Source organism: Aethalodelphis obliquidens, unplaced genomic scaffold (genome assembly GCF_003676395.1).
Source record: "Aethalodelphis obliquidens isolate GAN/ISIS:26980383/991018 unplaced genomic scaffold, ASM367639v1 scaffold11, whole genome shotgun sequence".
NCBI lineage: Eukaryota > Metazoa > Chordata > Mammalia > Artiodactyla > Delphinidae > Aethalodelphis > Aethalodelphis obliquidens.
Window position 1 is genome coordinate 17,125,000 of NW_020837955.1, and position 16,677 is coordinate 17,141,676.

A 16,677-nucleotide genomic window follows, 5' to 3' on the forward strand; every position below is an offset into this window, starting at 1 on the left:
GGAGTCTGACTCCTCCAGCTGCATTTTTTTCCCTCAAGACTGCTTTGGCTATTCGGGGTCTTTTGTATTGATTACTGTAGTATAGCTTTGTAGTATAGTCGGAAGTCAGGGAGTCTGATTCCTCCAGCTGCATTTTTTTCCCTCAAGACTGCTTTGGCTATTTGGGGTCTTTTGTATCTCCATACAAATTTTAAGTTTTTGTGTTCTAGTTCTGTAAAAAATGCCATTGGTAATTTGATAGGGATTGCATTGAATCTGTAGATTTCTTTGGGGAGTATAGTCATTTTCACAATATTGATTCTTCCAATCCAAGAACATGGTATATCTCTCCATCTGTTGGTATCATCTTTAATGTCTTTCATCAGTGTCTTATAGTTTTCTGCATACAGCTCTTTTGTCTCCTTAGGTAGGTTTATTCCTAGGTATTTTATTCTTTTTGTTGCAATGGTAAATGGGAGTGTTTCCTTAATTTCCCTTTCAGATTTTGCATCATTACTGTATAGGAATGCAAGAGATTTCTGTGTATTAATTTTGTATCCTGCAACTTTACCAAATTCATTGATTAGCTCTAGTAGTTTTCTGATGGCATCTTTAGGATTCTCTATGTATAGTATCATGTCATCTGCAAACAGTGACAGTTTCACTTCTTTTCCAATCTGTATTCCTTTTATTTCTTTTTCTTCTCTGATTGCTGTGGCTAGGACTTCCAAAAGTATGTTGAATAATAGTGGCAAGAGTGGACATCCTTGTCTTGTTCCTGATCTTAGAGGAAATGCTTTCAGTTTTTCACCATTGAGAATGATGTTTGCCGTGGGTTTGTCGTATATGGCCTTTATTATGTTGAGGTAGGTTCCCTCTATGCCTACTTTCTGGAGTGTTTTTATCATAAATGGGTGTTGAATTTTGTCAAAAGCTTTTTCTGCATCTATTGAGATGATCATATGGTTTTTCTTCTTCAATTTGTTAACATGGTGTATCATATTGATTGATTTGCATATATTGAAGAATCCTTGCATCCCTGGGATAAATCCCACTTGGTCATGGTGTGTATGATTCTTTTAATGTGTTGTTGGTTTCTGTTTGCTAGTATTTTGTTGAGGATTTTTGCATCTATATTCATCAGTGATATTGGTCTGTAATTTTCTTTTCTTGGAGTATCTTTGTCTGGCTTTGGTAACAGGGTGATGGTGGCCTCATACAATGATTTCGGGAGTGTTCCTTCCTCCGAAAATTTTTGCAAGAGTTTGAGAAGGATGGGTGTTAGCTCTTCTCTAAATGTTTGATAGAATTCACCGGTGAAGCCATCTGGTCCTGTACTTTTGTTTGTTGCAAGATTTTTTATTTTTTTTTTTGTGGTACACGGGCCTCTCACTGCTGTGGCCTCTCCCGTTGCAGAGTACAGGCTCCGGACGCGCAGGCTCAGTGGCCATGGCTCACTCCATGGCACGTGGGATCTTCCCAGACCGGGGCACGAACCCATGTCCCCTGCATCGGCAGGCGGACTCTCAACCACTGTGCCACCAAGGAAGCCCCGTTGCAAGATTTTTAATCACAGTTTCAATTTCATTACTTGTGACTGGTCTGTTCATTTTATCTATTTCTTCCTGGTTCTGGAGGAAGAGGGGAGGTTATACCTTTCTAAGAATTTGTCCATTTCTTCCAGGTTGTCCATTTTATTGGCATACAGTTGCTCGTAGTAATCTCTTAGGATGCTTTGTATTTCTGCGGTGTCTTGTAACTTCTCTTTCATTTCTAATTTTATTGATTTGAGTCCAGTCCCTCTTTTTCTTGATGAGTCTGGCTAAGGGTTTATCAATTTTGTTTATCTTCTCAAAGAACAAGCTTTTAGTTTTATTGATCTTTGCTATTGTTTTCCTTGTTTCTATTTCATTTATTTCTGCTCTGATCTTTATGATTTGTTTCCTTCTGCTAACTTTGCATTTTGTTTGTTCTTCTTTCTCTAGTTCCTTTAGGTGTAAGGTAGATTGTTTACTTGAGATTTTTCTTGTTTCTTGAGGTAGGCTTGTATAGCTATAAAATTCCCTCTTAGAACTGCTTTTGCTGCATCCCATAGGTTTTGGATCGTCGTGTTTTCATTGTCATTTGTCTCTAGGTATTTTTTGATTTCCTCTTTGATTTCTTCAGTGATATCTTGGTTAGTTAGTAGCATATTGTTTAGCCTCCATGTGTTTGTGTTTTTTTCCTTGCAATTCATTTCTAATCTCATAGCGCTGTGATCAGAAAAGATACTTGATATGATTTCAGTTTTCTTAAATTTACTTGGCTTGATTTGCGACCCAAATGTGATCTATCCTGGAGAATGTTCCGTGCACACTTGAATAGAAAGTGTAATCTGCTCTTTTTGGATGGAATGTCCTATAAATATCTCTGGTCTATTGTTTCATTTAAAGCTTCTGTTTCCTTATTTATTTTCATTTTGGATGATCTGTCCATTGGTGTAAGTGAGGTGTTAAAGCCCCCCACTATTATTGTGTTACTGTCGATTTCCTCTTGTATAGTTGTTAGCATTTGCCTTATGTATTGAGGTGCTCCTACGTTGGGTGCATATATATTAATAATTGTTATTTCTTCTTCTTGGATCCCCTGATCAATATGTAGTGTCCTTCCTTGTCTCTTGTAACATTCTTTATTTTAAAGTCTATTTTATCTGATATGAGTATTGCTACTCCAGCTTTCTTTTATTTCCATTTCCATGGAATATCTTTTTCCATCCCCTCACTTTCAGTCTGTATGTGTCCCTAGGTCTGAAGTGGGTCTCTTGTAGACAGCATATATATGGGTCTTGTGTTTGTATCCATTCAGCAAGCCTGTGTCTTTTGGTTGGAGCATTTAATCCATTCACATTTAGGGTAATTATCAATATGTGTGTTCCTATGACCATTTTCTTAATTGTTTTGGGTTTGTTTTTGTAGGTCCTTTTCTTCTCTTGTGTTTCCCACTTAGAGAAGTTCCTTTAGCATTTGTTGTAGTACTGTTTTGGTGGTACTGAATCCTCTTACCTTTTGCTTGTCTGTAAAGCTTTTGATTTCTCCATCGAATCTGAATGAGATCCTTGCTGGGTAGAGTAATCTTGGTTGTAGGTTCTTCCCTTTCATCACTTTAAGTATATCATGCCACTCCCTTCTGGCTTGTAGAGTTTCTGCTGAGAAATCAGCTGTTAACCTTATGGGAGTTCCCTTGTATGTTATTTGTCATTTTTCCCTTGCTGCTTTTATTAATTTTTCTTTGTCTTTAATTTTTGCCAATTTGATTACTATGTGTCTCGGCATGTTTCTATTTGGGTGTATCCGGTATGGGATTCTCTGCGCTTCCTGGACTTGGGTGGCTATTTCCTTTCCCACGTTAGGGAAGTTTTCGACTATAATCTCTTCAAATATTTCCTCTGGTCCTTTCTCTCTCTCTCTTCTCCTTCTGGAACCCCTATAAGGCGAATGTTGTTGCGTTTAATGTTGTCCCAGAGGTCTCTTAGGCTGTCTTTATTTCTTTTCATTCTTTTTACTTTATTTTGTTATGCAGCAGTGAATTCCACCATTCTCTCTTCCAGGTCACTTATCCGTTCTTCTACCTCAGTTATTCTGCTATTGATTCCTTCTAGTGTAGTTTTCATTTCAGTTATTGTATTGTTCATCTCTGTTTATTTGTTCTTTAATTCTTCTAGGTCTTTGTTAAACATTTCTTGCATCTTCTTGATCTTTGCCTCCATTCTTTTTCCGAGGCCCTGGATCATCTTCACTATTATTATTCTGAATTCTTTTTCTGGAAGATTGCTATCTCCATTTCATTTAGTTGTTTTTCTGGGGTTTTATCTTGTCCCTTCATCTGGTACATAGCCCTCTGCCTTTTCATCTTGTCTATCTTTCTGTGAATGTTGTTTTTGTTCCACAGGCTGCAGGATTGTAGTTCTTCTTGCTTCTGTTGTCTGCCCTCTCCTGTGCTCAGCTTTTAACCCCACCCTTTCTCTCCCACTCCAAAAAGCAAAGTCATTAACTAAAAGAAGTCACAAAGTCAGTAGACTAGATTGGAAATGTGTTTGGAAGAGATAAACCCACTTCACTAACAGTAACTAATTCTTTATTTTTTTATTTTTATTTTTTGCAGTACGCGGGCCTCTCACTGTTGTGGCCTCTCCCGTCGCGGAGCACAGGCTCCGGAACGCGCAGGCTCAGTGGCCATGGCTCACAGGCCTAGCTGCTCCGCGGCATGTGGGATCTTCCCAGAGCAGGGCATGAACCCGTGTCCCTGCATCGGCAGGCGGACTTTCAACCACTGCGCCACCAGGGAAGCCCCTGTAACTAATTCTTGATATTCATGATGTATATGACACTTGACCTATTAAATTCCCAAGAAATTATCATTCCCTCTAAAAATATATTGTACACTAGATGGCTTCAGTGAAACACAGATGGCTCTAAACTATATCAGCAACTAGCGGAAACGAATTTTTGGTGAATCAATAATATGTCAATTCGGTCATTCTCTGAACTGATTTTTGGCAAATAGCTGTAAAGCTCAAGAAAATCCTGTATTTGGGATGAAGGAAAAAAATCATAATAGCAAAGGAAATAAATACAAACTTCAAAAGGAGCCAGACAACTGAACCTGGGTGGCTAAACAGGAGTATCCAGAACAAGAGAAATCCAGTAAGACTTGGCAGAAAGCTATGCCAGCAATCTGTATTCCCAATTTAGCCATGAATTGCCTGAAGGAATCCCTGCTGGGCTCTAGAACACTTGTCCGAGATCACAATTTGCTGATGTAATGACTTCCCTGTGAGGAGCAGGAGAGCTATTTAGGAGTTGCTTGTGGCCAAGGCTATGATGCATTGATCTGGGTGCTCCTAGCAATTCATGTGGTATCTGGCATGTGGCACTAAAGAAACATGGGCTGAACTAGATGAAGAAGAAGACAGTGTTGACAAGGTGAGAGCCACAGAGAAAGCCCCAAGTCTCCCAGAGGCAACGGTCCGAGCAGGAAACTGGGACGCCATCTCATGCGCCACAAGCCCTCCTACCTGCAGTGGCTCAGTAATTTCAGAAGCTGAAATGTTACCAGGCAGGAGATGACAATTTGACATTTGGTCTGGATTCTAAGATCTGAAGATGGAAAAGCAGAAGGCGGCAGTGACGAGTCTAGAAAACAGGTCTCCTCAAAATGGCTGATGGACCTGGTAATGTAAAATCTTGAGAAGAAAAATCTAAGAGAGGACATGATTACTGTTTGTTTTCTGGTTCATTCTTTCATTCATGCCTCACCTCCTTCAAGTTTTGGCTCAAATGTCATTTCTGTTTCTACCATGACCACCCTAGTTAAAACTGTATCCACTCTCACTCCCACCCTCAGCACTCCTAATATGCCTTCCTCTCCTCTGTTTTTGTAGCATTTATCATCTTTCAAAAAACTATATAATGTTCCTATTTATTATGTTTACTGTTGGTTTCTCCCAACAAAACTGTAAGCCAGGCAATGGTTTTGGTCACCACTGTGCTCCAGCATCTAGAACAGTGCCTAGTGGTGAGCACACATCTGCTGACTGAACGAATGAGTGAATTAAAACATCTGAGATCTCTGAGGTGCCAGGCTAGGAGCTAAATGCTGAAGATTCATGAGGTAAATAAGTAAACCATTGGGACTTCCCTGGTGGCACAGTGGATAGGACCCCGTGCTCCCGGTACAGGGGGCCCAGGTTTGATCCCTGGTCAGGGAACTAGATCTCACATGCATGCCGCAGCTAAGAGTTCACGTGCCACAACTAAGGAGCCCATGGGCCGCAACTAAGACCCAGCACAACCAAATAAATAAATAAATAAAAGAACCATACTTCACACCATACACACACACACACACACACACAAATTTTTTTAAGTAGGTAAATAAGCCATCACCCCTGCCCTGGAGGAACCTAGGGTCTTGCGGGAGGGACAGGCTTACAAAATTGTACATTAAACACAGTAAGTACTGCTTTTCCCAAGCGATGCACAGTCCTGTGATGACTCAGAGCACTCCAACAACTAGCTCTGCCTGAGAGAGCTCAGGATTCAGCATGGAAGTGACCCTTGCTCAGGCCTTGAAGGACTTGGAGGTGGGGACTGGGGAGTCAGAGAAGTGAAGGGGGCATTCCTAGCAGAAGGAACAGCTGAGGCAAAGGTGCCAAGTCACGGCAAGGCTCGGAAGGTCTAGAAAACAGCAGGCTCTTAGGATGGCAGGCCCCTGAGAGGATGGGAGCAAGAGTAACTGCAAGAACAGGATGACACCTGGCTACAAAACACGCTGCATGCCCGGGTCAGAGTCTGCATTTTACCCTGTAGATAATGGAAGAGCTACTGTGTGTCTGTGAGAGGGGAAGCAGGTGACACAATTAGCTCTTTTTTTTTTTTGCTGAGGAAGATCATTCTAGCTGCACTGTGCAGAATGTACTAGAATGGGGAAGAGACTAGAGGCAAGAGGCTATTATAAGAATCCAAATGAGATGATGGTGGGCTGAGCTAAGATAGTCACCTGGGGATGGTCCAGGGAAAGAGCAAGTGCTCAGAGCTCAGTATGAACTGGTACCCAGGGTGTTGTAGATGCCAAGAGGGTATCCTAAACCATTACACACACACACACAAAAAGTAAAAAGTAAAAATCTTCAAATATTTACAGACTGCCATTTAAATTTGTTCTATGATCAAAAACATAACACAGGATGAACTAGACTAAGAGGAAGGGCTCTATGCCACAAGCAATAGCCCCAAGCCTCAGTATTAAGCGATCAAAATGGGGAATAGAGCATTTTGTTCCTGGGCAGAGGAACAAGCATCTATCTGCCAACATAGTTAATAAGCATCATATAAGAAATGTATAGTCTTAGAGGAAGAAGCTCCCCAACACAGAACCTCTGTTTTCATTTGTCAGCAATGGAATTCCAACTAATTTATCAACAACGTCTCAGAAGATCACCTCCAGTCGCCAAAGTTCCCCATTTTCAAACTTCATCAGGACTCTCTCTCTCCCTCAGTGGAAACCCTAGATTTTCAGAGCAACTTCCCAATGTCACCCATAATCTCTAAAGTCTACCATTTCTACCCATATTCCTTCTGTTCCTAGAGGCAAGTCAGTTACAGTCTCTTATACCAATCCAGACAAAACCCTCATCAAGTTAATTACTTATCTAACCATTGATCTGAGTTCCAAGACCTTCACGCAGAGCCTCCAGGTCTCCTGATATACATAAGAACGTGCCTGTGTGCAGCCTTCATTTTACCCTGCCCACTCTGCTTATCACGGCATCTGGGTAACAGCATGGAAATAAATCAGTGACTCCAAGATGTGGTCTCTTTCATGCATGAAGGCTGTACCTGCATGAAGGCTGCTCAGCGGGGCTGACACTGCCTAGCAGAGCAATAAGGGAAGTTGGTTTAAATTGCACAATACCTAATCGGACTATTGCAAAAACCTGAGCTCTTCCCTTTCCTACTCATCCAGCCAGGTTTATCTTCTTCAAACACTCTTATTGGGTAACTTCTCTGCGCAAAACTTCAAGGGGCTTCCCCTGCCCTGGCTGCCAAAATCAGCCTCCCTGATCTATCCAGCATGTTCCCAGCCCATATCAGGTAGGTAGGTCTCTTTACAACCTAGACCTGCTCACCTCCAACCTCTGTCCCTGGACTCCTACTGCTCCAAACAAATACCCCTCCTTTTTCTTCCTCTGTACTTTGCGGTTCTCAACCTTGGCTGTACTTTGCAGTCACATGGGGAGCTTTTAAAAAATACCCATGAAGGGAAGGGAATTGTAGGGAAAGGTAATAAAAGGGCAGAGAAAGGTGGTACCCTCCAAGATTCTGATTTAACAGGTCTGGTATGGGATCCAGCCATCAGAATGTTTTTAAAACCTCCCAGGTGATACAGTCACAGTTGAGAACCAGTGTCCTGGCCTCATTCCCCAAGGTTCAGCTCAAGTCCCATTTCCAGCCTTTGTCAGTCTCTCTGAATTCCTACAACACTGATAATCTCTATCACACCACTTTCTGCCACATACAGACTCTCCCCAAATGCATTTCTCTTCCATGTATCTCTAGTTATACATAGACTACATACCAGGAAGCATTTAAATGAAGAGAAGCTGAGATCAAGGCTAGAAGAATCAAATATTAGAACTGGCAGAATCTTCAGAGAGCATCTAGACTAGTGGCTCTTGGACTTTCGGGGGCCATAGGTTCCTTCAGAAAATCTGATAAAAGTTATGAACTTTCTCTCCAGAAATACACATACACACAGAATTCTGCCTAAAATTTCAGGGAGTTCAGAGGCCCCTTGAATGATCCCCTATGCAAATGCTCCTTATGGGACCATGAACCATAAACTAGTCTTTTCCTAACATACAGATGAGACATAGGGGCTAGAGGGGCAAATGACTTGCCTTTGGTCAAAAGTAGTGGCAGAGCTGGGTCCAGACCCTAATCTCTTGATCATTCCATTAAATTCCCTTGGCTGGCACTTCCATTAACTGCTTCAAACCCAGCAGCTGAAATCCAATCATCTCTTGGGCAAAAGTGAACAACTGAAGAAGCTGTGCTTTATACAAAAGCATGTTATTCGTGCTATCAAGTCCCTGAGGTCACACTATTTAAACCCTTATTCACTGACAGTTCAATAGACATAACACCTAATTTTTAACCACTTTTTACCCTCACAGTTTCTAGAAAAAAATAGATCCTCACCCAAAACTCACCCGCTTCTCCTGCAGAGCTGGGCTGTCATCCCCAAGGGCCAGGTGGGAAGCACGGGTCCGGAACTCTGCCAGGCCCAGGATGGGCAGGTACTCGTGGTTTACACTGCCGTCATTAGCAATCCTCTGCTCCACCTTCCTCACGACTGGCAAAACCCAGGGCTGGCTATCATCCGTGCGATAAGCTGGGACACGGGAAAGAGACATAAAATGGAGGAGTCTTAGGCTTCGTCCAAGGAAGAATTCGGAGCTGTGAACAGGGAGAATTCTACCACCTTCCAATCCAAACAGAACTGTGAGGGAAATTAAAGTTCATTCACTTACTGACTGCCTGCTTTGGGCCAGGCACCGGGCTAGGTGCTGGGAAGGCAGAAGGACAGTTTCCTATCCTTACGGAAATTATAGTTCTTAAATATGTGACCTCCAAAAAGTAGAATGCTGAAATAAAACTGGGACATCAAAGAGCCTGATCGAGTGAGAGAGTGCACGCAAAAGCACTCCGCAAATTAAAAATACCTTACAAATGCTATGTCAATATCACTAGGGCACTGAGGTCTCTACGACCACTGGCCCAGTAATCGCCTTCCTTCTGCATCTCCCCAAGAAAAGGGTTCGGTGCTACTTCACATGAACGCTGCACCTTCAAACATAAACATGGAGAGAGAGGAGGGCAGAGGGAGGCCCACCTCCTCCTCTTGTCCTGTAAGAACAGAAATGAGACAAATGGCGAGGAAACACCTGTGACTGAAGAGTCCCACAACTGGTTACACAATCATCGAACAACAAGTTTAAACACATCTTTGTCCTCTTGCTGTTTTTTGACATCAGTCAGTGTTTACCATTTTGACTGTTCCTACCACTCACTTCCTCTGCTTCACACTTTTATGGATCTAAGTTTACCTGTTTCATAATTTTTAATCTTGATTACAGCAAATTTCTAAGCATTTCTTCTATGCTAAAAGTATTTTTAGTCTACTTTGAGTTATCCTGTCACTGATTTTTTTCCTATACTACCCTATAATCACTGAGATTATAGCTTGAGAGGGCAGCTGCTTTGGCTTGCATCAAAGCCAATGACTTCTCTGAGCAGGATTCCTGACAGGGATTTGCTTCTGCTGGACTGTTTAGGTCTCCAATAAGCCTATACTTCGGCAAGTGACAGTGAAACAAATTTTTTAAGTAATTCTTCTTTATCTTGTTGATTTCTGCTCAACATTAATCCCTTTTTTTTTTAAATCACTTTTTTAGGGTGGTTGATACTGTTTACTGAACAACACATGTTGACTGTAGAAAATTTAGAAAAGCCCAGAAAGAAAATAATAAACATTATGATTAACATGTAATTCCAGCACTCAGAGATAAGGAGTATGAAAATTTTGGTGTACAGCCTTTTAAACTTTATTTTACATGAGTATATTCTTTTATCAATTGTGTCATTTTTTATATAGAATTTTCAACATGCTTTTTTCCACTTATTAAATATATATTATGAATATCTTTCATCATCATTAACTATTTAAGTCTGTGCACACAGACTGTCTTTGTTCTTTTTAGAGCTGCATAACTGATAAATGTACTATAATTTGTTTTGTGAGTCTCCTGTCGATGGACATTTGAGTTGTTTCTAATCTTTGGCTATTAGAAAATAATACTTCAGTGAACCTTGTACATATGTCATCTTACATGTATGTAAATATAGCTGTAAGAGGCAGGGTTGAAAATGGAAGAGTAGGTTGAGAAGTACGTGTATGTGTAATTTTGTTGTTGTTTATGAGGGTATACATTAGTTTACTACTTTCAACTGATTTTCATTTTACAACACATGGTTGTAGGACAAATATGGTTAAAACAACTGATTGGAAGAATACTGGTGGCAATCAATGAAAAGTTTAAATGCAAATATATTACTTTTAAGCATACTTTGTGTATTTGTAGTTTTGACAGATATATCCACATTGCCTTTTTTATAGGGCTGTTATCAGTGTACATCGCTGCCATAGGGCAGGGGTGTTATCAGTGTACATCTGTGCCATAGGGCAGGGGTGTTATCAGTGTACATCACTGCCATCAATGTACAAGAGTGTTTGCTTCCCCACAGCCACAGCCACTGAGTGAATTTGTGCCAATTTAAGAGTCCAAATGCTATCTCAGGGTAGTTTAAATTTGCATTTCTCTTATCGAGGATGCAACTGGGCATTTTTCATATATATGAGCCATTTACAACACAATTTTAGTGGCTAGACAATATTCCTTTCTATGTATAATTTATTAACTATTTGTGTTGCTTTTGACTATTTGCTAAAATAAACATTGTAATTAATGTTCTTATACTTTACACATTCATGAGCGCTTCCTTAGGAAAACTTTTTCTAGATATAAAATTACTAGATCAAAAGTCAGACAACAACAACAACAACAACAACAAAAAAAAAGTCAGACAACAAATAAGACTTTATAAGATATTTTGATTTTGCATCTGTCGTCTACTCCATCAACTAACCCTACCTTCCAGGAATGTGTCATCTGCAAATTTGAAAAGCACATCAAGCTAGGAATAAAAATCTGGAGAGAGTTCCAGACTGACAGCCACTAACCAACAACCAGTCTCTGGGTAGATGAATCTGACTCACAATACTGTCATATCACTCACATTAGACCCCCTGGCCCACCAAATTCCCTCCCTCTCAACAAGTTCAAAAAGTCTACTTTATCAGTTGAGATTTGGTCTGGTTTTTCAAAGAGATACCAAAATAATGACTCCCAAGTAATCGTTTTCCCTGAAGTAGATCACCCCATCTATGATCACAATGCTACCATTGTTCAAAATATTCTTGGAATTCTTCTCTTGGAATTGTTTTTAGAGGAGACATCTCATTATTTTGAATATCCTTAATGATGCCAAATCTTTGTCCTTTGAAAGTAAATTTAATTTTTGAAAATGGTACTTGTATTATGTCCAGCAAAGTAGGTGGGTGAATGGACTGAATAATATTAATGGAGAACAGCTATAAAAAGATGGCCTCCTACATGGGTCTAACATGCTTTGAAGGCCATTCCAAAACAGGGTTTTCGGAAAACTTTGAGCAATAGCAGTATATATGGACTACACTACACAGAGGGGATACTGTTTAGATGTACAAGAATATGGGTGTTTGTAGAAAAACTAGTTCTATTATGCTTCCCATCTGTGTTTGGATGGTTAATATATAATTATGCTACTTATATTTATGATATGTCATTTGTAAATCATGTATTATAAATAAATAAAATATGAAAGATAAAGCCATAGTACCACTGTTCTTACCAGTAATGTATACTCTGTGCAACTCTAAAAAATCCTGTGATAGGACTGGAGGCAGGGAGGCATTGTGTCCATATTGTGACAAAAGAGAAAATGGCCAATTCACACCTCTGCTTCCTTCTTCACTGCCCAGTTTCCCCCAGATTCAATTCTAGATTTATTCCCAATGCCTTGTCTCACTGCCCTACTGAAGGAGAACTGCAGTTACTCTTGGGCGTTTGGAGCAATGAGGTTAAGCATTACCAACAACCACTATTCCTGCTCTCCCAGAGGGGTTTTATTCCTGTTTTGTTGGACCCATGAGTTTCTCATTCATTCTTTCATTATCTCACTCATTTGACGGCTACTTATTGAATCCACCATGAACCAGGTACTGGCTAGAAGTAGCTACACAGAGATGGGTAAGATAAAACAAGATACTGTCTTGGCCTCCCTCCAGGAAACATAGAGCATAGAGTCCTTAGTTCTCCTGTAAGTGAGCAGGGAAGATGAAGTATAAAAGATGAATAAGAGTTTAAAAGACAGGAAAAAGGACTTTCCAGACAGAGGGAACACTTGTGCAAGGCCCCCAGAGGCTTGAAGAGATGAGGTTCTTGAGGATCTGCATGTTCATGGCTCGGAGGTAAGATCCATGGAGAAACAGCAAGGAATGGCTCAGGGAGTCTTGGGGTCTCTTCTAAGGAACTTTGTCTCAATGGGGAAACCACTGAAAGCATTTAAGCAAGAGAGTGACGTGGACAGCTGTACATTTTAACAGAATCATTTGAGTGACATGATGGAAAATAAACTGGAAGGAGGACAGAAGCAGACAGTGAAGTCAGGAGGCTGCTGCAATAATCCACGAAGGAAATAGTGAAATCTTGAATCACAGCAGCGGCAGTGGCCGCGGGGATAAACAAAAGGGGAGACATTCAAAATAAATTTATGAGGTAAAAAAGACAGAACCTAGTGACCAAATAAATATACATGGGACTGATGAAAGGGTCACCAACAACCTCCAAAGTCTCTCTCTAGTCTGGATAACGACTAGTGGGGGTGGTGCAGGGGAGAGGGCAACCAAGATATAGAGCAAAGCAGAAGAAAAAAGAAAAGATTGAGGGGAGGGTGAAATCCATGCATTGTTTTAAACACGTTGAATTTGAAGTGGTTGTACAACGTGTCCAGCAAACTGTAGCGAATATGAGTCTGGCATCCAGGGAAGAAGTCCAGGATGGAAAGAAAGATTTCATAATTATAGACATGGACGGTGGCTGAAGCCATGGTAATAACAAGGAGTTACTGAATACTTACTACATACAGGGCACTGTGCTAAATACTTCATATTTTTTTTACTTTCATTTAATTCTTATAACAACTCACAAAATAGATATTATGATCTCTATTTTCGGGATCTGCAAACTGAGGCCAGAAAAGTTCGCCCAAGATCACAAGAACTGTAAGAGTTAGGCTGTCATACTATTAATATTAAGTTCATGGATCCCTGTGCTTTTTCTAAAGAGCAAGAGATGTCTAGGGAAAGCCTGAAGCCAGCAGGTCCCAGAGGACTGACTGTGCAAGGGGCCTTTCTACCTACCAGCACGCCCCTCAGCTCCACACACCACACCCTTCTCCCTGAGGACCAGCTCTTTTAGAGGAGTCACACAGGTTGCAGGTGAGTCTCGATTTCCAGAAGAACACGGAGAATTAGATGATCAAATCATCACCCTCCTCCTCCTCCTAAGATCTCCACTTCCACCATCCATCCCTACCCAACAGCCCATGCACATATGCCTCTTTAAGGCCCTTCTCCAACTAGGGCCCTGCGGAGAGGACCGGGGGTACTCAGAAACACCTGATACAGCACGTCTCTCCCACAACTTTATTTGAAGATGCTAAGAACCCATATTAAAAACAACAACAAATATGAAAGCAAGCACAGTCTACCTGGAACAAAAGAAAGCTAAGTTTACATGATGAACAGACTGGAGTCTATGTAGAAATGTCCTGCTTCAGGCTGCATCAGGCTGAATGAACTCATATCTCCCCTGCCCCTAAAGTCACTTGTCTGAAACTTTACGAAGCGCTAAAACAGTCAACTCGAAGAGCATCATATTTAACAGTGAAAAATGTGATGCTCTGCTCTGTTTAAGTATATGGAAATTATGCAAATAGTCACAGCAAGAAGAAAATCTCTGGGGAAACTATCTGCAAGTAGGAATGAGCTAATGAGATTATAGTTGCAGTTTGTTCTAAATGTCCAACATCATTAGAACTTGAGCTGGTTAACTTCCATTAAGCTTTATCTTAACTTAGAAAAAAAAAAAGGGCATCTTCACCAAAGTCAGAGATTAATTATCAATACATTTCCTTCACAAAGGATATACTTCGGGATGTGTATAAATAGAGCTAGGACATACAAAAGCCGTAAAGAGACTTCTTATTCTACTATACTTTAATGAGACCTTTATCTGAGCACCTGCCATCCACAAAAAAGACGGGTCACAGTGATCATCAAAAATAACATTTATACAACACTTTTCATTTATATTTCACACATTTAATTCTCAGTCATCTGATGAAGCCAGTAACATTATTATTCTATACTACAGTCATGTAACATGCTAGTGAATCTTAGAGTATAATTTTAGAGAGAGGTCATTCCGTTCTGGCTCCTCATTTAACAGACTGGGTCCGGGGATGTAAATAACACTCCCAAGGTCACATCACTGGACCGCAGGCCTGGGCCTGTACCCAGGTCTCCTGGCTGTTCCACTACCATACACTGGCTCCCTCTGGACCACCTGAAGGTGCCCAATAGAGAAGGGGGCAGAGACCTAGGGATCTGAGAAATGTGGCCTAGAATCCCAGCTCTACCAACTACAGCCATGTGATCTCGACCAAAATGCTTCATCAATCTGGGCTTCAGCTTTCTTACCTCTAAAACAGTAATAGTAATAAACAACCCTCCAGAGTCATCCTAAGCACTAAATGCAATTAACTGCATAAATCATTTGCTTGTAGTAAAGAGAAAGAATTCCTCGGTTCCAGGAAAACATGACAAAGGCACTTTCACAGTTGAATTGACCACTATCCGGGCTGCAGAATATGCTTCTGAGCCAATCACTTCTGGCCTCGGCTGGCAGGGTGCTTTTTCTATGCATTAGCAATTTATTTCTGAACAAATGTCAGAAATTATTTCATTTTGCAGTTCTTGAGCTGAAAATTTTTATTCAATATCTTTTATGCAAAGAAATGCCAAAACAACTACAGTAACAGCTAATACTTACATAACTCCTACTTATGTGCCAGAGACTGTTCTAAGCACTTTAAATGCATTTAATCCTCACCCAAATCCTGTAAGATAGTTCAAGGGTAATTGAGCCAATGAAACCTAAGGTTTTAAAAACCTAGCACAGAACATTGTCCTATTCATTCTCTTCTCCCTGGCTCATCTTTCTATGTGGTTGAGTAAGTGTTGGTGCGGCTTCAAACATCCAAATGACAGTGACAGAAATAACAAATTCACCAGATAAGATTAAGATAAGAGTTAAAGGAATTTCAGAGGCATTTCAGTCCAAATCTTTTTCTTGGCAGTAGGAAAAACTGAGGCCCATGCTCTGAGCTGTCCAAGAAATACAAGCAAGAAATGATGACAAGGATGTGTGGAAAGTGAGCTTCTACTGTCCACACTCTTTCCTCTCTTTTCTACCATCTCTACCACCATTTCTACCATTCCCACCACATCTGTGAGAGCCAGAACATTCTTCCCAGATCCCCAGGGAGCACTAACCTGTCTCAGAAGCATTTTATATCTCTATTACATCACTTAACACCTGCTGATTTTAATCTCCTTGGGGCCAAAACCAAGACTCAGTCTTCCCCGCACAAGGCTTGGTAAACTACCTGATTGATACCTCATTTACCGACCCAGACCAGAGCTCCCTAGGGCTGAGAGTTCTCCTTTTTCCATTCCCCAGCAGCCAGGACTCCAAGCCTATAAGACTTCCTATTTTTATCCCTCTCCTTTCAATCCCTGGCCGCCCCATTTCTTAAGAGGCGAAAGGATGCAGAATAAAGAACACACAATGCGGAATCGGAAAAACTGAGTTTGTGCCCTGACTGCTACACCTTTTCTGTGTGTACACTGATACATCTCCCTTTTCCAGGGACTCCATATGCCCATCTGTAAAATGGGCAGGTTGAACTAAGCCTCATGGATCTTTCCTCCTCTCCGACGGAGCTAAGCTGGACCTGGTTATCTCCTACGGTCCCCACAGCCAGGGTTAGGCCCGTTCCACTCCCAGGCTGCTCACACTCCCGGGCACTGCATCCTTACCTCCCACTCCCAGGTTGACCTTGCGAGGGTCCGGATCCTCCCGGAAGTCAGCAGTGAGCTTAAAGACAAGGACCGGCTGGGCCTGAGGAACCTCGGCAAAGATTGATGGAGGCGCCATAGCTAGAAAGCTGGAGTCGGCCGAAAGCTTCCACTCTGCGCTTGAAGCCGCTCGGTCCGGTCCAACCGCCGCGACTGGAGGAGACTCTCACCTTCACCTAGCCGACAGGGGCGGGCCCGCGGCCTCCAATGGTCGAGCCGCGTCCGGAACTTGGCAACGCAGTTAACCAATAGCGAGTTTCTGACGCAAAAGGAACAGGATGGTATTAGCCAATCCAA

At 41.4% G+C, this 16,677-nt stretch overlaps 1 protein-coding gene across 2 annotated transcripts in view; it reads right to left on the reverse strand.

Annotated features, from left to right (window-relative positions):
- The window catches only part of GOT1 (glutamic-oxaloacetic transaminase 1), a 29,092-nt gene extending 12,511 nt beyond the window's left edge, over positions 1-16,581 (reverse strand). Inside the window, exons 1-2 of one of the 2 annotated variants that reach the window (XM_027112271.1) lie at positions 16,342-16,581; positions 8,729-8,910 (exon numbers count right to left, since the gene is read on the reverse strand). In XM_027112271.1, the coding sequence (XP_026968072.1) occupies positions 8,729-8,910; positions 16,342-16,459 (300 nt within the window). In that variant the 5' untranslated portion in view covers positions 16,460-16,581. The remainder of the gene's footprint in view (positions 1-8,728; positions 8,911-16,341) is intronic. The other variant, XM_027112272.1, reaches the window with a different exon arrangement.
- Positions 16,582-16,677: the final 96 nt, after the last annotated feature.